The sequence below is a fragment of the Centroberyx gerrardi genome, chromosome 12 (assembly GCF_048128805.1).
Source record: "Centroberyx gerrardi isolate f3 chromosome 12, fCenGer3.hap1.cur.20231027, whole genome shotgun sequence".
NCBI lineage: Eukaryota > Metazoa > Chordata > Actinopteri > Beryciformes > Berycidae > Centroberyx > Centroberyx gerrardi.
The window spans coordinates 23,114,324-23,135,460 of NC_136008.1; the positions used below are offsets into that span (position 1 = coordinate 23,114,324).

The window sequence follows — 21,137 nt, forward strand, 5'->3', positions numbered from 1 at the left end:
TTGTACTGCTAGCAGTAGTGTCGTCAGCGATATGCGACAATCAGTAAACGACCAGTTTGTAGTTCCGATTGTAGTTTTTACTCTCAAGTGACAGGTCTGTAAATTATAAGATCAGCTTTCCCACTGATATTATTTTGATGTGTAGCCTATATCAAATCAATCAGTTTTTATATTATTTAGATTTACTTTTTGCTTACATCCTGGACTTCATAGACACCTAGATAATCAAAGAGAGAAAACATTTGTTTATCTCACACCATGGAATCTACAAAATGCGTAATGTTCCTTCAGTGGTGAGTAATGGAACAAAAAGTATTTCATCCTCCTTCACACACTCCAATCCAACCCTGGCCCATAGGCAAGAGAAAATGAAATTACTACAGCAGTCAATATGAGCAAGACCTCTTCTTGAAATATTGAATCAGTTCCTGGAATCCATGGTGAGAGGCATCCAGTCTGGCTTGCATTGATTCAACTCATGGTCAAAATGAAATTATGACTATAACACTGCACAGCAGTGGGTGGATGGGGAGAGCTGTGGGTGGACTGACTGCAGGCTTTTCTAAAGCAGCTATGAAAAAAAAACATACAATCAGACAAGCATGTTTTGTTATAAAAGAGGAATATTTTATTTAAGAAGTAGTTCATATTTTGTTTGCTTTTCAAAACACCATCTGTTATGTTGTCACTGCAGCTTAGCAGTGTACAAAACTCCCCTGAATCTTATGTGGAAACAAAAAATGAATGGAATGTCATGGTCAAAAAACAAAAAAAAGTATTTTCTGGGTTAAATAAGAATCGAATAAAAGCCACATCCAATAGGGGTAAATATCCAGTGTCTGAGAACAATCAATCATTTCATCTCAAGGAGTTAGTACATGCTAATGACACATTTGGTGTGCAATCAACTTTGATACAACTCCACTTACTGCATATTATTCAATGCAGTGCAAACATGTTACTCTCTAGTCTGGGCAATGACAGCTCACGGTACTGTATGGAGTTGGTTTTGCTATATTGGTCATAGTAGGAAACCTTGCAGCGCTCATTTTCCTAAGGAACCATTTGACTCACTTCAAGGCACATTAAAAAGTATCCCAACCAGCAAACTAATAAATACAGACTCGTGTGTTTTCCATCTAATTTGCCGTTTCATAACTTAAAATTTAAATGCAAGGTGCTCTGCTTAAACCTGTAAATTGCACTATGATCATAGCTTTAGCTTTATATTGGTCCCACAATCTAAAACCAATCTGGTGAAACTATGGGCACAATTTTCAAATGAAGAAGTCACACAACAAAAATGTATTCAATGCTGCAATGCTGAGAGACCAACGCAAAACTACTGCGACTAGTATCACTTTGTAATGCGGGTGTCAGTTGTGTCAAAAACCCAATAGAAAATACATTCCGAATGATGGGAGTACAACCGAGGGATTCCTCAACAAACAGCTCGCCACACTGAATCCCTTACCGAAACGGACAGCTTTGCTTTGTTTTCCCCAAATGACAACAGTGGGATAACCTGAAAATACACACATGAACCCAACCAGTGGGTAAATACACGCACTAGGCAGCGAGGGACCCAACAGCTCGTTTGATCCACGTGAGAACTAAAGCCTATGAAAATGTGTTCGTATAATAGAAAATAAAAAAAGGAACAGATTAACATTCTAGCAGAGTTTGAAACATCAGCAAGGCAACTGACCAGAAGTGTCCGTCCGGTCACACAAAAATATATCCGGCCATATTGGCGTGCCCTGCTGACGCGAATGGAAGAACAAGAGGTGCTCTGGAAAACTTCTAAATGCATGCATGAAACACAGAACAAATTTCATTCTAGAAAAAAAAAACACAAAAAAACCTCTATTGTAGCTGACCTGTCGGCTCTGGAGTCTCAACTTCCTACGCATCTGTGGTAGGATGGAAAGTCAGCGCACACTGTTTGAAATGCAAGATGTAAAACATGTCCACAGATGATCGATAAACATCTGACCTTTACAAATAAAGAATGCAAAAATAAAATTGTCAGATTATTCTTTTTCTTTGTACTGCACCTTTAGTAAGTTTTTTCCAAAGCGTTTTTGTTATGATACAGTACATTCATCAATAGTGACCAAAAGAAAAAAAAAATTAAATCATCGTGCTGGCACCAAGATCCTGAGATGTTACTATTTTTGTTAAGATCTTACATGAAAAATATACACACACTCATTTGATCTAGCGCTCCGGCATTTTGACCTTAAGAAATAAATACCCCCAGTTATGCACAAATTACCATCTAAATCTACTTAAAGAGGAAGTACCTAATCCCAGGTACTGGTGCAAAATAAGAGTCAGTTTTAAGTGACAGAGAGAGTTTTTCACTGGGAGTAGATCCAGCACACCAGCAGGCCGACGGCCAAGGCTGCCCCGGCGCCTACGTTGAGTAGAATCGGCCTCCAGTACAGCCACTTTTCTCTTTTCCTCTCCGAGTCGGTCAGTCTCTGTTTCATCTGCTGGACCTTCTGTGTGGTGCTGGCGATCCTCTCCTCGCGGTGCCGCTTTCGCAGGCTGAAAGGACGACAAGGATAAGCAGTCAGCGCGCAATATTGTGAGGAGCCGATCAATCACATGCACTGCGTATGAAAGTTTTATTATATAAAAATGCCATACTACAGGTTTAGGGTTCAGTTTCTCGGAGTGTAAACAGTAATCTTAAACCAAAATGAAGCCGAACTGACTGGAAACACAGTCGAACATGGCACTGCATACAAATTTGTGTACACGTTGCAGCTTTTCTTTTCTATTTTTCATTTATTTACACTCCATGTGAGTGGGGGTGCATGAAGATTAAAGAGGCAAATGTAACCTTGGGAAACCAGAAATAGTGGTGACATAAACTCAGAACTATGGCTGCAGTGAAAGAGTGACAAAGGCAGCTGAAGGAATATGAGGATTTAGAAGCCGTTTGATCGGCCATGAAGGAGCAGATATCCTCCAAACGATTCCTTTAGAAAGAGTTGACCACCAGATGTTAGCACAGAGATGGAAACAAAGGTCAATGCCTTTGTTTCCATCTCTGTGCTAACATCTGGTGGTCAACTCTTGGCACTGGGCAGAGAAATGGAGATGCTTTTCCACAAGGCAACACAACCAATCATGTGATATTTTAGACCAATTGCAGACGGTCACACTGCGAAGGATTTGACGAGTTCGGCCAGCAAGCCTGTGCACACTGCGGAGTCCAAAGTCAATGCAGCGCTTCATTTTTCCCACAAACACATCCTTTTGTGTGTATGAACCTGCCGAAATTAATTTCTGCAGCAGGTATGTTGTGACTTTAACTAGTTTCATCTACCCGCGCCTAGAGAAGTGGTGAGCTGTGCTGAGCTGTGCTACTTACGGCCCAGAGCCCTCTGCCAGGCCGTGGTCTGGCCCGAGTGTGTCAGCCGGTTCGACTGCCGGCCGGTCTTCTCCTGAGGCGGCCTCCGGCTCCAGGCAGGGTCCCGGCTGGCCGTTGGGCCTGTTGTCGTTGAGGTGAGGTCTGGGTGGCGGCGGGGGAGGGGGCAGATCTGGCTCCAAGTCATCTCTGAACACCACTCTCCGCTTGTTCTGCTGCAGGGGACACAGAGACACAAAGGCACGACACATAAGGATAAGCATGTTCTCACAATGCATGACAGAGAGAGAGAAAGAGCATCTCAGAGGAGTGCTGAACAAAGACAATCTGTTGTCAAAAGAAAGAAAACACTACTGCTTAGTGGGACATTACAGCTGTCAGCCAGTGAAATATTTCTGACCACTCAAGATTGTCACAGTCCTTGCGCACTTATTCACAATGACCAAAGCCACCTTTGCTTTTATACAGTTTTAGTTTGTACACTTAAGCAAGAATAGATAGCTCAGACATTTTCAAAGGTTGCAGTGCATTGGGAGTAGCTGAGAGTGCAGATTATAAAATAGCTACATATATAATAGATTACATTTAAAGTTTAGGAAGTAGATGACACCCTTATCCAAAGCCACTTAAAATGACTTGAGCAGGAAGGGGTTCAGTGTCCTGCTCAAGGGCACTTCAGCAGGACACATGGCTGTTGGTGGACATTAGCTGTTGTGGGATTGAATTGAACCCATGACCTTTTGAGTATGGGACAATTTCTCTAGGTCATACTGCCCCTCATATAATAAAAGATACAATCGTGATCCCCGTCCCTGTGATTGAGCTACCTGTGTCGAGCTGTCCTTCAGGATGAGCCTGGCTCCCTCGATGACAGCCATGTAGGAGAAGCGCAGCTGGTCGGGGGTCTGGATCAGACCCATGCGGTACTCCCTCATGTCCAGCAGGACCTTTTGGATGTCCACTGACGACGGGTCCTTCCTCCTGTCCATCTGCACAACAGATTAACATGTTTAGAATACAGCTGAAAAGAATGTGTAGCTAAGCCTGTGTTTGGACAAAATACTGGTCAACTCTGGCCTACTCAACTGAGGCCCATACCATCTACCTATTCAGGTATGTGACTGAGATGTTCAAGGTTCCTGCACAGTTTCAGTTTCAAAATTCCTGAATAGCTGAATTTCTTGATTTGAAGATTTTGATTGATGTTTAGGGACAGCACAACAACATTTTTCCATTCTTTTTAGGGCTGAACTATTTTGAAAAAATATCTAATTGCGATTATTTTGACTGATACTGCAATTGCGATATGATTTGCGATATTAGAGGGAATGATAATTTTTACATAATTATTCTCATTTTCATTGAAAAACGTATTAAAATGATTATGGTGTGATTTTTGCGGGGATCTGTACCAAACAAAGATGTTTTCTTAAGTCTGTAGAATATGTGTAGGCCAGGACATCTCTGCAGCACGACAATATTTAATTTAAAATGGTATTTAGACACACATTTCGCCTTTAACAAACACTGCGCCTCCTGCGATTTGAAAATTGCAGTAGGCCATATTGCAATTTCGATACAATTTTGATTAATTGTTCAGCCGTAATTCTTTTCCAAACTTTTTCATTAAATTTCAAAACTTATCAAGACCTGGAAATTACCAAATTCTTTTTACATATATTTCCAGTCTTTCCACACCTTGAAGTTAGAATTTTTCTTTAGAAAAGGAAAATTCAAACATGGACGGCAAAAAGAGACATTGCCTAAATACTGAGAGACATTTACCCTTTCTGCTTCAATGTAAAAATTCAATGACATTTCAAATGTACCGTCTAAGTAAAAATGGTAAGTGAGCACATTTCCCCCCTCTTTTATTCATTTTTTTTTTCTTATTACTACAATACCTGCATGCCACAGCTGGTCCTTATGCAGCTGACAGATCAAAAGGTTGTAAAGCCAACATCAACATCCCACCTGACCCTCTAGCCAAAGCTTAAATCTCTTGGGTAATATTTTCCCTCTTTGCTCTCAATCTCAACATCAAACAATATTTCCCTTTCAGGTTCGCTGCCTGCGGTGACATTTCCCCTCCCTGTTCTCACCAGGACCAGGCAGGTGTCCACCAAGGAGAAGGTCCCTGAGCGTCCTATCCCAGCGCTGCAGTGCACCACCGAGGGCCCGTGCTCCGGACCCAACGAGCCCGACTCCCGAACCTTGAAGAGGAAGTTGAGGAAGGAGGCGGGAGATTCTGGGACGCCGAAGTCAGGCCACGTGGTGTAGTGAAAGTGGTAGATCTCCCTCGACTCCCCTGTCTGGACCAGGGAACAAGTGATGTTGGTCAGACCCCGAATATCTTTATTTGTTAAGTGAATTCCATGACTGAAGAATTTGCCTTGGTGTGGTTTAATTACAGAACTGAAAATTCAGCAGGGGAAAAATAACAGGACTTAGGTAATCAATTTCACCAAGATAAATTTGACACTTTTAAGACTTTTATTTAGATGCCAGTTGGAATCAAAGACCAATTCTGCAACTGAAATAAATGTGAAAATGAGAACTGTCATCCTATCAGAGTACAGGTCTGCATGACTGGGCTGATTTCAACCACTCCAGAAATTACGACATTCATGACATTCATTATGACATTCATCTGATAGTTTCCCTCACATGCTCACCTTTGTGTTCTGCAGTTCCAGCACTCGGATTGTATAATAGGACTGGTCCTCCTCTGAAACTAGCCTCACAACAAACCCTGTGTCTGTGAAAGACATCTGTTGCTCTTCTGTGGTGGGCCAGTACTGAGCACACTTTTCCTGTTGAGGAGAGAATGAATGAGTTTAGTCTGGGACAGGAGGCCACATGCTTAGTGTCTTCTGAAGGATGGGTTTACTTTGGAGTGATGTTTTGAACTGAATTCATTCATCTTCACCCAAAAATCTCCCCCATCAATGTAAAATGCTACCAACAAAAAACACATTTCATTATGTTTCTTTAGCCCGTTACATAGTCTACGCAAGCAACCTAGGCAACAATGGAAAGAGCTATGCAAGGGGCGTGTCTCGTGTTCCTGCATAGTAAATGTGTAATCCAAATTACGTATACTGCCTTTCCGCTAGAGGCACTACACGCAAATACTGTCAGTAGTATTTTCAGTGTAAACAGAAAACAGGAGAATAATTTTTCCCATTTTGCATTCTCGGCCTGCTTAAAGGCCGTATGTACCATTTTCTTTTCAACTTTTTATTTTGGCGGCGATGGAGAACGTATACAAGTACATGTTCCTCTACAATATCCATTACTGTAACTCCCTGCTCATATGCCAATGCTCTAGACTAGTGGCTTTGCTCCCCTTGTGGATAAATGGGGTATTACCTTGAAGAGCTCTAGGAAGCTGCTGGATGTGCATGTACTATGTAAGCAGACTTCCGCATGTCGAGAACTTGCGTTAGCGTATGCTAACCCTAACCCTAACCCTTTACTATGTAACAGGCCTAACCCTAAAGGTGGTTATACTGAACAGTAGTTATAACCCTGATTCTATAAAACGAGGACTTTTAGGCAACGTTCATCATTTTATGCTTAAAATAATTGTTCAACACAGATATTGAGGACCGTCATTATTAAAATAATTTTTCAGAAACATGGTGAAGGGAAATTTCTTGTCAATGCAGATAAAGCAGGGAAGCAAATTGTTAGAATTGTCACAGAGCAACTAACCCTAACCCAGGCGAAACAAGGTAAACCCAACATTCAAGGATATAATGACAGCACTGAACAAAGCAGTTATGTCAGAAATTGAAAATTGTTGGCATTTCTTTTGAAGGTATGCTCTTGAATGCACCTATTTGATTTAAATTAGCTGATCCCTAAACACTTAAGACCACAGTGGCTCATATTTTTCCAGCCTTTCACTGTAAGAGTGTCAATCTAAGATCCCTGATCAGGTCCAATGGGATAGGATACAATTTGACTTCATCGAATTTAACCTGAAGGTGAAAAATATGAGGAGTACGTTCTGTGAAAGGCATTTCCCCACATGAGAGTTGAGATAGCCATAAAAATTTAACACTTTCTCCAATCCTGCTGCATTACACTTACTGAAACCATTACATATTGCAGAGAAGAAACTCAGAATTAAGAAGAAAAACACTTTGACATGGGTCAACATCAAGAGTGGATCATGTCTCCCATAACTTTGAACAAATGGAGACGAAGAGAGAAAGACGTAAGAAATCGATGATCAGCGGGACTCTGCTTGTCCATTTAAGGCAGATGATGAAGTGTACTCACAGATCCCTTTTCAATCACTCTGTTGAGCATTATAACAGCTTTGGAACACTGCTCCCAGATCATCAGCCAGAAATGGCCACAGGTATTCCTCAAAGGCCCCTGGGGAAGCAAAGGTAGAAATAATCATTAAAAAAAAAAGTTTCACTCATCATTAAAAGCCCAGGTAACATGCTCAAAACTTAAATTCTTACGCAAGTAGCCTACAGGACTATTCAGCATACACTTGTGTATACACTAGTCTACACTATGCCTGTTAAAATGATTGATTTACAATGCTTGTCCTCACCTGAGATAGAATGTAAGCTCTTTGCGCTTCCTCCACCATGACTAAACTTGCATTGATGTAGTCATTTTCAGAGTTTTCAAGTTTTACCCGACTGTGATCATCTAAAACCAGAGGAGCAACAAATGATTGATCATTAAAAAAAAAAAACACACATTCGAAATAATACGGATTTACAATAAAAAGCTTTATGCATATTACTCACATGGGCTGACATCTCTGTATCGGTTCAAATTCCGATTCACTGGAAGTTTTGCCACTTTGTAGGGATATTCACTGGCTTGGTTACGGATTTCCTGTTGGGGGGAAAAAAAGGCAATAACCTAAACATAAGGAAAATATTTACACTCCTCATGCACATGGCATTCTGAATAGATGAAGCAGAGCTCGTGTAGTTCTCAGTAATGCATGTTCTATTCATACTCAGTAATATACACATTATGGCTACCCTTCTCTAAGATATTATATCTTAAATTGCATTATTTGTCTTTACCGCATACAAGATATATCTACCCTAATGAACCACTAGCAGAGAGGAGAATGTGTCTGGCTGCTCTGACAGGATTTGTAATCGCTCCAAATCCATAAACTGATTGTGTAATAAGAGAAACATGGAGTTACAAGTCAAGTTACGCTGAGTGTAATCGAGTTCGTAAATGCTAAGACTCACGAGATAAATGTTATTCACTAGTAAGTGTATACGGCTGCATCATGTCTAAAGTTAAACCAGAGCAGAAATGTAATAAACTAAAATGTTGGGTTCAAAGGAGCGCCTCTGACCTGACTCCAGACAGTCAGACAGCTGGTGGTAAAACGTGCGCTTTTCTCTGGAAGTCCTGATGAGTTCTCAGAAGCTGCAATTGACGTTTGCTAGCGTCAGCCAGCATCATGCTAACCTGACTGTGGTGCTGCACGTTTTAGCTTACTAGCTACGGAAGTCAGCGATAGCTAACGCGGTTTACTGGCTTCCCAGGCTTCTTCAGTCTGACCAAACGTTATTTGACACCATGTATGTAACTATCACCGGTACACAATGTGTTGAAGTCTATCACCCAATTAAATGAGTTCTCTAAAGGGACAAAATAACCCACCGTTGGCAAAGCTAGTTAGCTTTCCAACGTTAGCTATCAAATTAGCTAGCTAGTTAGCAACCGATCGTCATAGAAACGCATGAGAGGCCCTGTGTCGCGACTTACATTGTAAAGGTTTTGCCATCGCCCGGACGAATCTATGTCTTCAAATTCTTGCTCCATTTTCTTGTATTAGTGCCCCGACACACTTGCTAGATGATCATAGAGTGTTCACCACGCCGTTCGCCAAGTTACTCCTTTCTGACAGCCATCTAGACAGTAGTCTGTCTAACCCTGGGTATCCCTGCGGGGAGTCTGGTCAAGCAGAAAACTGCACACTGCGATTATTTGGGTTGCCAGGTATTTTACATCCTCAAATAAATCACTTGAGACCGCAAATCAATCGCTTCAGTACCTACTTTTCTGAAGACATTCAGATATAAAAAATAACTGATATTTAACAATATAACAACCTCAATTTACCATCTTAATAGTTTCAAAACAATTTTGGAGTTTTTACGAAACCTGGCAACCCCAGTGATTGAGGGAGAACGCTTTTACAGTCGGGGAGAACCGTCAGTCAGTAAGCAACGCCACAGTAAACAAAAATTGATGCATAACTCATTTGATTATGACAACTACACATTTGTTTGACTATTACAAATTTAATTTCTGATTATTATTCGATTTAACAAGCTCTCACATTGAAACTAAAAAAAGTCCTCCGCTTAAAATTTGTGTGAACGCGCCGCTCTGTGGCCAACATTAAGCAGTGCACAGTGTGTTGAATCGAGGACCCGCCAACCACACAGTAGACACATGACAGTCCTGCTAGCTTGTTTAGCTAGTGTTGCTGGCGTTCCGGTGAGCTGCGTCGTGGTGTTATAATAATGTTTGTTGCACGTAGCATAGCAGCAGATCATAAAGATCTGATCCATGATGTATCATATGATTTCCACGGCCGGAGAATGGCAACTTGCTCCAGTGACCAAAGTGTCAAGGTAAATAACTTGTTCGCTAATGTTAGCGTTAGCTGTAACAGCTTGCTTGTTAGCATTAGCCACGATATCAACACCCTTACCTTTTCGATTTCTGGTGCACATTTTCTACCAGTTGTTAGCTAGATTGTTTGCTAGATTTATACACATTAGCACCGCTTTCTTGACTCTTCAGGGCAGCTTTGTCTAGTTGACGTGTGCCAGTTTGCCATGCTGCCTGTAACACACAGGTTATAGGCTACTTATAGGCTATCTGTAGGCAGCTGTATTGTAAACACACTGTCCCCGCACTTAAAGTACACCAGTGGATTAGCTGATTGTTTATTGTGAGTTTGTATCATCCAGTTGCTGACTGTATGGTATCATTCTTGTATTGGACGTTGGGCAGAAAGAGCTTTTCACATTCAGAAATGTTGTAGTGTATGTCTCGTGTTGATAGTTGAACAGATGGGTACACAGATACTTTGATTACATTCATTTTTAACTATGTGATCTGATCCCTCTCAGGTTTGGGACAAAAGTGAGAATGGAGAGTGGCACTGCACAGCTAGCTGGAAGGTAAACCACCTGCTGCTACTTGAGCAGTTTGTATCTAGCACATCACATTTGCATAATCTCCTGTCCTGTTGTCTAGCCTAATCTTTGTGTCTGATGGGCCCACACATTGATTGACCGTTTGACCTCTAAAGTCTTGATCAAGTGTTAGGTGTTGTTGATTTAACAAAGGCCCTTTCTGCCCAGACACACAGTGGCTCGGTGTGGAGAGTGACCTGGGCTCATCCAGAGTTCGGGCAGGTTCTGGCCTCCTGCTCCTTCGACCGGACGGCTGCTGTCTGGGAAGAGATCGTAGGGGAATCCAATGACAAACAGAGAGGACAGAGCCACTGGGTTAGTACAACTCTTGCATTCTTCTGAAATAACACTACAGACTTCATAGAGATCTATTACTTAATCAGACAGACTTAGGCTTACTAGTAATGGAAGAAACACAGTGTTTTTGATGTAAGCATTTGTCGTAGTCTTCTATTTCACATATATTCAAGATCTGATCCAAGTATTTCACATCATTTCATTCTAGATAAAGAGGACCACACTAGTGGACAGTAGAACATCGGTGACTGATGTGAAGTTTGCCCCTAAACACATGGGCCTGATGTTGACCACCTGCTCTGCGGATGGAGTGGTGAGGATCTACGAGGCTCCGGATGTGATGAACCTGAGCCAGTGGTCCCTGCAGCACGAGATCTCCTGCAAACTCAGCTGTAGCTGCATCTCCTGGAACCCCTCCAGGTTAGACCATGTGTTTATTCTGTACCAAAGTACTGCATCCAGAACAGTTGCGACATTGAAGGGTTTTGAATGTTCATAATCCTCCAGTGATTTGGTTTTTAGTTCCTGGAAATAAATAGTATTTGTGATGTTGCCAGATAACAAATCAAATCCCAGCCAGTAAATAGAGTTTTGGCCAATGTTGCTTAGGGATTAAAAGTTAGTTCCAGTGAGTAAAAACTGAATCACTGGTGGTGTTAAAAAAGTTCTAGTCCATCAATGTTTCACCTTCTTACCTGTCATTACTGTGTACACACAAAACTGTATGCACCAAATATGCCACCATCTACGTACTAAAAATATGGCTGCTGTTTACCCCAATTTACAGACTGGGGTATAGTGTTTGGATCTTTGTACAGCTGCTCCAGACTTTGCTCAACATAAAGAAGTTATTTGTGTAGAACTTAGTGGCAGCTGGGAAATAATCACTAACCAAATTCTTGTAAAGTCTGGCGATGGACGGTAACTTTGCCTTGTTTACGAGCCATTTTTGCATGGTAACCCACAGCCTTCAGGAATTACATATTCTATTTAATCAATTATGCAGATTTTAAAAAAAATCAGCCACCAGCTACTATGGCCAGCAGTCTTTTTTGCCTCTTGTACCCTGCACACGTTCTCCCACTCCTGTATCACATTCAAGGCATACTGTAACTGGACTTATTACTTATTTTTAAATGCAAGGTTTCCTTCAGATTAATTTTTAAACTATGAGCTAAGACCTCCCAAAGACCTGTTAAATAATACAGTGGAGTTTCTGGATATAGCAGTAAAGTCTTGTGTTATTTCCCCACCACCCAGCTCTCGGGCCCACCCGCCAATGATTGCAGTGGGGAGTGATGACAGCAACGTGACGTATGGTGGGAAGGTTCAGATCTACGAGTACAATGAAAACACAAGGTCAGTTTTGCTACAGTTACACCAGTGTTGTGCACACAAGTCACAAGATTTGCAATGTAAATTATATAAATGCATTCTAGTTATCTTTTGACAAATGGTTTCTAATTGGGTTTTTTTTGACCACTGTTGAAAAGGAAATATGCTAAAGCAGAGACATTGATGACCGTCACTGATGCGGTGCATGACATCGCATTTGCTCCAAACCTGGGAAGATCTTTCCATGTGCTTGCCATCGCAACTAAAGACGTCAGAATCTTCAAGCTGGTGCCTATGAGGTGAATGAGTCAATATTTTACTCTACATTGAGTTACCTGACTGTTGAGGTTGAATGGCTCAAAAACTGAGGTTGACAAATACAGCACACGTAGCACAGATTGGTTTAATCACTGAAATCCTTTATTTCGTATATCATTGAATTCATATGCAGCCTGTATATGTTCACAGCAAATATTTAACAGTTACAACTCAGCTATCTCTAGCAGTTACCTTTCAAAGAATGCATCAGAAAATCTCATGAAACAGTTAAATTATATATAGCATATAGCTATGAAAATTTGTCTTGTATATCCTGGATCCGTCTGACAGAAAGGAGAGCACCTCTACAGGACCTACCAAGTTTGAGGTGCAGATTGTGGCTCAGTTTGACAACCATAACTCCCAGGTGTGGCGTGTGAGCTGGAACATCACCAGCACCCTGCTGGCCTCCTCTGGGGACGACGGCTGTGTTCGCCTCTGGAAAGGTGGGGAGGCTATTGACAGCTGCTGCTGATCTATTTAAGTTTATTAGAGTTTAAAGTGCAGTTCAACAACATGGTTCCGGCATACCTGACAATGATTAAAACAAAAAAATGTGAGCTAAAAGAAAGTGAATGCTCTGAGACAAGTCATCACATGGTGTCCTATTCAGTATTTTGGCCTTACCCCTCATTCACACAATGAGCCACTTGGTTGATGGATCTCTCTGTCCTGGCTGATTGTGGGCGGTGTGAGAGGCATCTGTGCAGTGGTTTGCAGCTAGTTTTGAACAGGAAAATCATATATTTTACAATGGTATTGCCTTTCATAATGTTTACTGTTTTGATGAGTTAACATGGCCAAGTATGTCGAATTAATCAAAAATAAAGAGAAAAAAAACGCCAATAAAATTACTTTAGAGTCTACCGTTAGCCCCAATAATGGATGTAGCCATTATCCAAGCATTGTTTTTGAGACGTTTATTCCTGTCGTCTTTTAAATAAAAGTTGTAGAGTAGTAGAGAGTTGTAGAGAACTAGATCACACTGACCAAGTTTCCCTGGTCGCTCAGCTCTATAGGACATAAATGGACTCACAGTTACTTGTTGATGGTGTTGCATCAGTGTGAACGCGGGGTTAATCTCCTCTCTCTTTCTGCAGCCAACTACATGGACAACTGGAAGTGCACAGGCATCCTGAAGGGAGACGGCAGCCCGCTGACCGGTTCGTCCGGTCAGCCCACCGCCATGAGCACCGTGGTGGGCTCCTCTGTTCAGACCTCCCAGAGCGTCCTGAACGGGACGTCCGCAGGAAGGTAGGTGGTGTGGTGCGCCCAACGCCACTCACCCAAACCGACCCGGCCCAACCCAAACCAGTCAGAACTGACGACTCACACTGCCTCACACTGACTGGGACTTGATGCAGCCACTCACTGACAAACTATTGGGCCCAAACTGACCCATGGCTGCACTCATGCAAAGAGCTTGGCTTCTGGCTTCCAGCATACAGGCTGTCAGCACACAAGCCTGGGTAGCCTGATCCTTCTTTTTTTTTATGATTTCCTATTGATTTGTACTGATGCATGCAATAGCAGTGGGTTCAGATTTCCACTTTGTAATGTCAGTGTCGGGGCTAACCATTTTATTTGTATAAAAATAAATAAGTGAAATAAACTAGTTTGTATAAATTTGGTATCTGACTATTATTGCAAAATGGAACTATTTTGGAATATAGAACTATTGTAAAGTTAGGGAATATTGTGTTGTAGATATTGATAGATATTCATAATTTGAGGAGCTACAGTGCTCTAACATCTTCATGTGAATTACTAGACTATCTTACCATTAAGATCCCATGATAAGCGTTTTAGATCATAGATCATAAATTCAGTTTCTTTTTTCTTTTCATTCCACTGTAATTATATGCAGAACAACTGTAAATTGCATCTCTTTGACCAACTGTTGCCAAACTCTTTGCTGAGCGGAAGGACAGCTTGAATGAACCTTATTAACCTACTGCAATAACAAAAAAAGATGTACTTGTGTAGTATGGATATGAATACAGCCACTGACATTTGGAACTGTGAAATTTGGATTGTAAATTGTCAGATATGACCATTTATTTATCTTAGTAACTGACACATCACCCTTGTCAGTTGATGGTATGTGGAGCGGGGTATTATAAGGGACGAATGGCCTTTGAGCTATGAAACACTGGTTTTGTCTGATTTGGTATGTGGCTATATTCATATTCAAGTTAATAACTTCTGACTTATCAATCTCTCACATTACCTTGCTTGTGGTTTTTGACTTTACACTTAGAGGCACTTCTGCTAACCTGGGTAACATAAGGACTGGGTATTGTATGGCATTTTGTGTTTTATTTGAGTAAAAACTACTGCTTTTTTTGATCCACTATCAACTTTGCAGCCAAATGTGATTTTGCAAAAAGTGCACTGTAAAGCTAATACAATATTTGAAATTACTTTGCAAAAAGGCATTCTTGCATTCCATTTACTCAACAAAAACTAGTGTGAAGTGGGGTTTATTGGAATAATGTGGTATTGTACTGCTTGTTGCATGCAGGATTGGCAAGAGAACTCCCTTTGCCCCTCCCCTGCGGCAGCTGACCTCTCCAAAGATATACCAGCATCCTGCGTATTACTAATGTCTCCAGTGCATCAGCTACCAGTTGCCTTTGTGTCCATGCATTAGAAATGCAAGACCATGTGTGACACACGTTGTAGCTGAATACTTCAGTCTTATTGGCTGAGGGCTATTTGTTGGCATGATACCTGCATGGTTCTTTTCTTCACAGTTTTGACTTTTTTTGGTTCTACAAAGTTTTTTTCACAATGAATGGTTACAGTTTGTGTCAAAAATAGAGATGTCCTGTCTTGGGGTGATTATTGGTATGGCATTGCACAGACACCTTTTTAAAAAATAAACCTTTTCTATCACCTTATCTGCTCTGTGTTCAGCATGTGTCTGCCACTCTCTTCTCTCTCCCTTTTCTGTTCATAGAGCATACATGCATCCTGTCACTTCCTCTCCCCTTTTAATTTCTCATTTCCCTTCTTTTCCTTTTATATGTTGCCCCTCTGTATTCCGGTGTCATCTGTTTTCCCCCTGTCCATGTGTTTGTGTTCTTCGTCTCCTCTCCTGTCATTTGTCATTGCCTCAGGTATTTCTTTCCACCTCTGGATCCACCCAGAGCAGGGTCCAGATACGGTCACCTGCTGCCTCCTTCCTCCCTCATAGAGCACTGTGATGCTGAGCCTGTTCAGCCTCAGCAACAGGCTCCTCTCCACAGACTCTACTCTAGAGCTCTGCTGCCCTTACCAGAGACTGAAGGGCAGTGATGGGTGTGGTGGCTGAAATAAGCAGGGATGTGGTGGGGCGTGGGGCATGGGGATGGGCAGGGGCACACAACTCCATTTGTTTCTAATGAAGTAATAATTTCTAATGATTTTTATTTTGTGGATTTTTTTTCCTCAGTTTCGCTAAGTATTTCCTTCTTTTTGCCCTGAGGAGCTTTTTTCCATGCTTAAATAATTAGAAGAGAATTTATGAAGCATTTGTAATGAAGAATTGTATGTGAGGAGTTGTGGAGTCACAAGCTATTCTGGAAATAGATTTTACATTATATGGTCAGGATAGCCCTCCTAGTTGCACAATTTATAAAAGCATTTTGATCACCATTTTAGTACTCTTGTTATGTGCTAGTCTGAGAATAAGAGATAACGGTGCATTTCCCATGTTTTTATGTGTAGCTTTGTATGCTAATGCTTTATGCTAGTCAGTCATCATTTCAAGTAACACGTGAAAAAATGCTCATATCATTGGTCTTCCAGAAAGCTTATTTCTTCAAAAAGCAAACTTTTCAGGAATTAAGAAAAAACATGTTTTGTCATTGACAATCAAGTATTTTTTTTTTTTTTTTTACATTTTATGCTTTATAAATTGTTTGGCTTGGTTGTAGGACCATGAAACCAGTTCTACACACAGGAGAGAATGTCTGCAGTTAATTAGTAAATAAGACAAAATGGAGATGGAATTGATTTTCTGTAGTACACTGACAAACTCAACCATCAGCACATGCAGAGGAAATCCTGTTTATATTAATCATTCAATGTTCATGGTGGATTATCAATGCACATGGTCAATGAAGTCAGAATAAATGCCATATGATGTTAAAAGAATGTTACTTTGTTCTTCCCTTATACACAAAAGTGCCTCAACATTCATGAATGACTGTGACTAACTACCATGTGAAACAGCCACTGTTCTCCAGAAATAACCCATGATTCAGTATCACGCAGTCCTTTCTTTGAAGATAGACCTAATCCACAGTTGCTTTGACTCTCTGCACTTGAGGTGGCCTAGTGGTTCAAGAACCTGTGCTTTTGGATGACCTGGGTTTAAGCTCTTTTTGCAAACATACACCTTGCTGAAGTGTCCTTGAGCAAGTCACCGAATCCCTACCTGCTCCAGAGATGCTGTTCCGTAGCCGATCCTGACCTTTGACCTCCCTGGAGGGGGCAAGAGAAGATTCCTTATGGGGATCAGTAAAGTATCACATTATCATTACAGTATGCGTGAACTGAAGGTAAGGAAGTTTTCCTCAATTTTACGCTTAAATAAGGGGAATGCATGTCATGATTTGTTTTGTCATGGAGGATACCATTTCATTTCATGGCCCACTCAAATTTCCCCTTATGTTACGTTAGGTGGCTCAAAAACTGGAATGCATGAGATGGCAATCCTCTCAGTGGGCAGCTGTCTGCAAACCAAGGAATTCTTGCAGCTGCTCAGCAGAACACGATACAACAATAAACTAGCCACTTGGCAAGTAACCATCATACTGCATACATATTTGAAGTTACTGTGTGTGGTGGCAAAATTTGTTTCGCCTAATTGGCACAGGGAAAAATAGCTTGATTTTATATTTATATTATAGTAGTATATTGCTATCATCTGATATGTTTATTGCTGGCATCTTAAAGATAAGCACCCCTTTTCATTCATTCATCTTGTGTAGACCAAGGAGGTTTTATAGAAGATCCACAGGAGCCGGTGGACACTTGATAGATGAATGTATGAGTTGTTTTCAAATCTGTCCAAAGCGTTTCTAAGTACAATAGAATGACAGGTACGTCGTCCTATCATGATGTACAATTTTCTTCCTCTGAATTTCTTTGTCCAATCAAATCAGTTTAAATTTACTAAGGTCCCGCCCTCAAGAAGTGACGCTCGCGCGGGCTTCCTGTGCCTTCCCTGGGCGCTGCTTGATCCCAAACTGTTGTGCCGTTTGTTTGGTATGCGTGTTTCTTAGCAATAATGAAATACTTAATTAGAAAAGTTAATTTTGGGACGTAGCCAAAACTTGCTAGTTGTCTGCACTGACTGATACACACTAAACTCGGAGTTGGAGAAGAACCGTTGTCCCTCGGCCACCGTCTCAACTATTGAATGTGAGTAAGTTGAATTCCAAGCACGACTTGAGTTTCCTTTTGTACGTTATTGAATTTACCAATCTTGTTTTCTTGAAGAACTGGATTAGGTCAGCAAGCCGATTTAGCTAACGTTAGTCAACTTTGCCACTGTAACTTATCCATGTTATTGCAACTCCCCCCTCTAAGCCGAGGTGCAATGATTGTGATGCAGCTCAAATTTGGAGCGTGTGAGCGAGCTTGACAACTTGCCCAATTGTTTTTAGCCACTAGCTAGCGTTAAGTTAGCTAGCATAATCAGCTAATTGGTTAGTCAGTAGGCCAGCTGTAACGCAAACTGCAAAACCGCGAAAAACGTTGGCTGAAAATAGTCTATTATTTGTAAATAGCTACCGTTCCCCAATGCGTTTTTATGCCGAGGTTTACACCCTAATGTTGTAAAGAAAGTGCTATCACCTGACTGATCATTCTGGAAACAGTGCCTTGGTTTCCAAATACACACCCCAGCTAAATCCTCACACCCAGGACATTACTGTTACATTTACATAAGTTGTTGGCACATGTTTGATATTAATACAATAGTCCTTTCACTAACCCGCCCTTCTTTTTATGCCCAGACATTACAGATGATCAACTTCACCTGAGCTGAAGTCAAGCCACATTTGGCTATCGCCCTCCTCCATTCAACAACATGGCAGACAGTTTTTTAAACCTGGAAGATGAGGCGTTCCCCAGCTTTCTCTGCAACTCTTTGGACAGCACCAGCGGCCGTGCCACGCTGGGGAATGTGACATTGGGCTCTGGCCCAGGACTGCCAGTGGCCGCCTCTACTGTGGCTAAAATTAGAGCTGGGGCTGACAACAGGTGGGACCATGTTGGTGGTTTGAAGGGATGTGGCTTCATGTAGAAATATTACTCACACTCATGCATCATTTGCAGAAACATCACACAGGCAGTTTGACTAGAGTGAAAGCTAATGTTGAAGTTGTTCTAATACCTCTATAGGAGGCTTTTGTTTGTAGCAGCTGAATACTATAGGTAATAGAAATGCATGATTTGCAGCAAGACATAATAATACATTCTAACAAAAAACATCAAGACATGCCAAATATAGAAATGCACTTCAATTAATGCTGGTTTGGTTCATCCACTAACAGGAAGGTGCTGCAGCCCTCAGATGACTAGTCTCTGAAATTCCCCACTGGTTGCGAGCTGGGCTGGGGAAATTGATATTGAGTCGGCGCTAAATTTCATCCTAGAGCACTAACAAGGCTACACAGATGTCTAGTCTGTTAAGAACCAGTTGTTTTTGTGACAGTACCATCCTGTGCTCTTGTTTTACAGAGGAGATGCTGTTGAAGCATCGTATCTGGAGGGCGGACAGCTTCATTTGGCCAACTTACAGTCATCTGTTGGAGAACAGGGCAAGTTTGCCCTCAGTTTCAAAGATGACATGTGAGTATCTACATAATTCAAACTGTTGATGCATGTTGTGCACTGTCTTTGAAAGCTGTGGAAAAAATATTTCATGTGTCTATTTCTAATTCCTAGCATTACATTATTGCACCTTACTGTTCTTTATAATTTTAGTACTTTAGAAGTCATGTGATTAATTAATGCTGACTACTGTTTGTGTTACTGTAAGTAATGCTGACTTTAAGATTGTCAACTAAAGGCCATTCTCATTTTCATACATCAATAAATTGTTAGTTCAGTACATGTTGTGCTATTATTTTTTTTTATAATTCATCTGAAGAAATTCTTATGGCATTTTTGGACGCACTTTATATCATATCTAATGTAAATGATTGTTCAACCAGCTTTTTCCATATTATTTTTCCCTTTATGTGTGGTACTGATTATATCCCTGTCTACTCCATAGGGATGATGCCGATGACTTCATTGCGGCCCACCGTTTTTCAGACATGCTGGTGAAGATTCGTCTGGATGAGAGTGCATCCAGAACCCAAGGCTCCATGCTGGGTGTTCCTCCCACACAGACAGGCTCACTCCATGGCCGGCCCACAGAATTTGGAACAGGTAAAAACGCCTGTGTACCTCTCTAGGTAGAACATGGTGCTCATACTGCCAGAGTTAATACTGTGTAGCTCAGTGGGTAGAGCATGACATTAACACATGATTCTTGACTGGAGTACTTTGTAAACTCAGCTTCATCTGATGCTACAGTATGCACACATGCACATCTGTGCTTTCTGACATGGAGAGCTTAAAATGGTTTAGAATATCAGAATAAAGATACATTTTCAGGCTTGTGTTGTGATGAGAGTTTCCCTTCCTTTGGATAATATTGATGGGCTGTTTTTCCTGTCTCCTCTGACAGATTTGTCAACGGGGCTCCTGACGTTTGCCCAGTTTGGAACCAAAGATAATACAGATGCAAAGGTACCATTTTGTGGGGGGGTCATTCCATGTGGGCCGGCCTTCTCGTTCCCTTTTCATGTAGGCATCATAAGAAGGAAGGCCTGTTACCCATACTTTAGGAAACCCTGTTTTTACCTTTAATTTAAATCATTTAATGTTATGCTCTTAATTTTTTCTGAACTTATTTTGCCACAAAATCATTAAAAATAAAAATGCAATAAAAAAAAAATTCTGAGCTCTTTACAAAATACTCTACCCTAAATGAAAAGAAAATTCGACAAAGGTATGAAACTCAAAATAAATCTAGTTTGCAGTTATGGGTTTTAAACAGAAATGTCCATTTAAAAAATGCATTTTGTTGATATTGGGTCCCTTGAATACATTTTTCTCCCCTGTGCAATCCACACAGGCTCAACCCCTCCCAGGTACAGCTGAGGAGAGCAGCCCGGAGAGCGAGGGCGCGGACAGCGACCATTTCAGCGGCAGTAACTCAAGCTTCCTGGCCAATGAGAAGCTCATGTCTGTGGACAGCATGAACAGTGATATCACAGGTATGACTCGCCCTCCTATTCCAGTACCTGGATTTGATTCATACATTGTATTAAGCGCTGATTAGTTTGTTTATGTAATTAATTTTGATTGCAGAGAGTACATTTTTACAGATCAGATCTTGCTAAAAAGCCTGCAGAGCTGCTGAGTTACACCCTCTTCCCTCATGAATTATTTACTTTCCTCAAATCACATTTAACCTGAGGTCAGAATGTTTTATTTGCCTCTCTAAGTGAGAGAGAGAGATGTTTGAGAGGGTGAAAGAAGAT

At 41.2% G+C, this 21,137-nt stretch overlaps 3 protein-coding genes across 3 annotated transcripts in view; 2 read left to right on the top strand and 1 right to left on the bottom strand.

Moving 5' to 3' along the window:
- Window positions 1-605: 605 nt before the first annotated feature.
- ptpn2a (protein tyrosine phosphatase non-receptor type 2a) lies at window positions 606-9,335 on the bottom strand. Its single transcript, XM_071912001.2, has 9 exons — window positions 9,152-9,335; window positions 8,161-8,251; window positions 7,959-8,059; window positions 7,673-7,771; window positions 6,058-6,195; window positions 5,485-5,694; window positions 4,210-4,371; window positions 3,386-3,597; window positions 606-2,553 (listed from the first exon to the last, which is right to left on the bottom strand). The coding sequence occupies exons 1-9, from the start codon at window positions 9,206-9,208 to the stop codon at window positions 2,364-2,366; spliced, it is 1,260 nt and encodes a 419-aa protein (XP_071768102.1). The 5' UTR covers window positions 9,209-9,335; the 3' UTR covers window positions 606-2,363.
- A 514-nt stretch (window positions 9,336-9,849) lies between these two features.
- On the top strand, window positions 9,850-16,671 carry seh1l (SEH1-like (S. cerevisiae)). Its single transcript, XM_071912005.2, has 9 exons — window positions 9,850-10,026; window positions 10,531-10,581; window positions 10,765-10,911; window positions 11,102-11,313; window positions 12,154-12,252; window positions 12,387-12,527; window positions 12,838-12,992; window positions 13,647-13,800; window positions 15,669-16,671. The coding sequence occupies exons 1-9, from the start codon at window positions 9,916-9,918 to the stop codon at window positions 15,844-15,846; spliced, it is 1,248 nt and encodes a 415-aa protein (XP_071768106.1). The 5' UTR covers window positions 9,850-9,915; the 3' UTR covers window positions 15,847-16,671.
- Window positions 16,672-17,883: 1,212 nt separating this feature from the next.
- The window catches only part of cep192 (centrosomal protein 192), a 35,252-nt gene continuing 31,998 nt past the window's right edge, over window positions 17,884-21,137 (top strand). Inside the window, exons 1-6 of the mRNA XM_078287282.1 lie at window positions 17,884-17,958; window positions 18,555-18,801; window positions 19,282-19,392; window positions 19,820-19,977; window positions 20,279-20,334; window positions 20,729-20,870. Coding sequence (XP_078143408.1) covers window positions 18,629-18,801; window positions 19,282-19,392; window positions 19,820-19,977; window positions 20,279-20,334; window positions 20,729-20,870 — 640 coding nt within the window. The 5' untranslated portion in view covers window positions 17,884-17,958; window positions 18,555-18,628. The remainder of the gene's footprint in view (window positions 17,959-18,554; window positions 18,802-19,281; window positions 19,393-19,819; window positions 19,978-20,278; window positions 20,335-20,728; window positions 20,871-21,137) is intronic.

Bases quoted from the DNA above. Each gene is read 5' to 3' on its own strand.
- ptpn2a (XM_071912001.2), bottom strand. From the start codon at position 9,208: ATGGAGCAAGAATTTGAAGACATAGATTCGTCCGGGCGATGGCAAAAC. The intron at 8,060-8,160 runs GTGAGTAATATG...CTCTGGTTTTAG, and splicing joins ATACAGAGATGTCAGCCCAT to ATGATCACAGTCGGGTAAAA. The intron at 6,196-7,672 runs GTGAGTACACTT...TCTCCTCAACAG, and splicing joins GAGTGATTGAAAAGGGATCT to GAAAAGTGTGCTCAGTACTG.
- seh1l (XM_071912005.2), top strand. From the start codon at position 9,916: ATGTTTGTTGCACGTAGCATAGCAGCAGATCATAAAGATCTGATCCAT. The intron at 11,314-12,153 runs GTTAGACCATGT...CCCACCACCCAG, and splicing joins ATCTCCTGGAACCCCTCCAG to CTCTCGGGCCCACCCGCCAA. The intron at 12,253-12,386 runs GTCAGTTTTGCT...ACTGTTGAAAAG, and splicing joins GAGTACAATGAAAACACAAG to GAAATATGCTAAAGCAGAGA.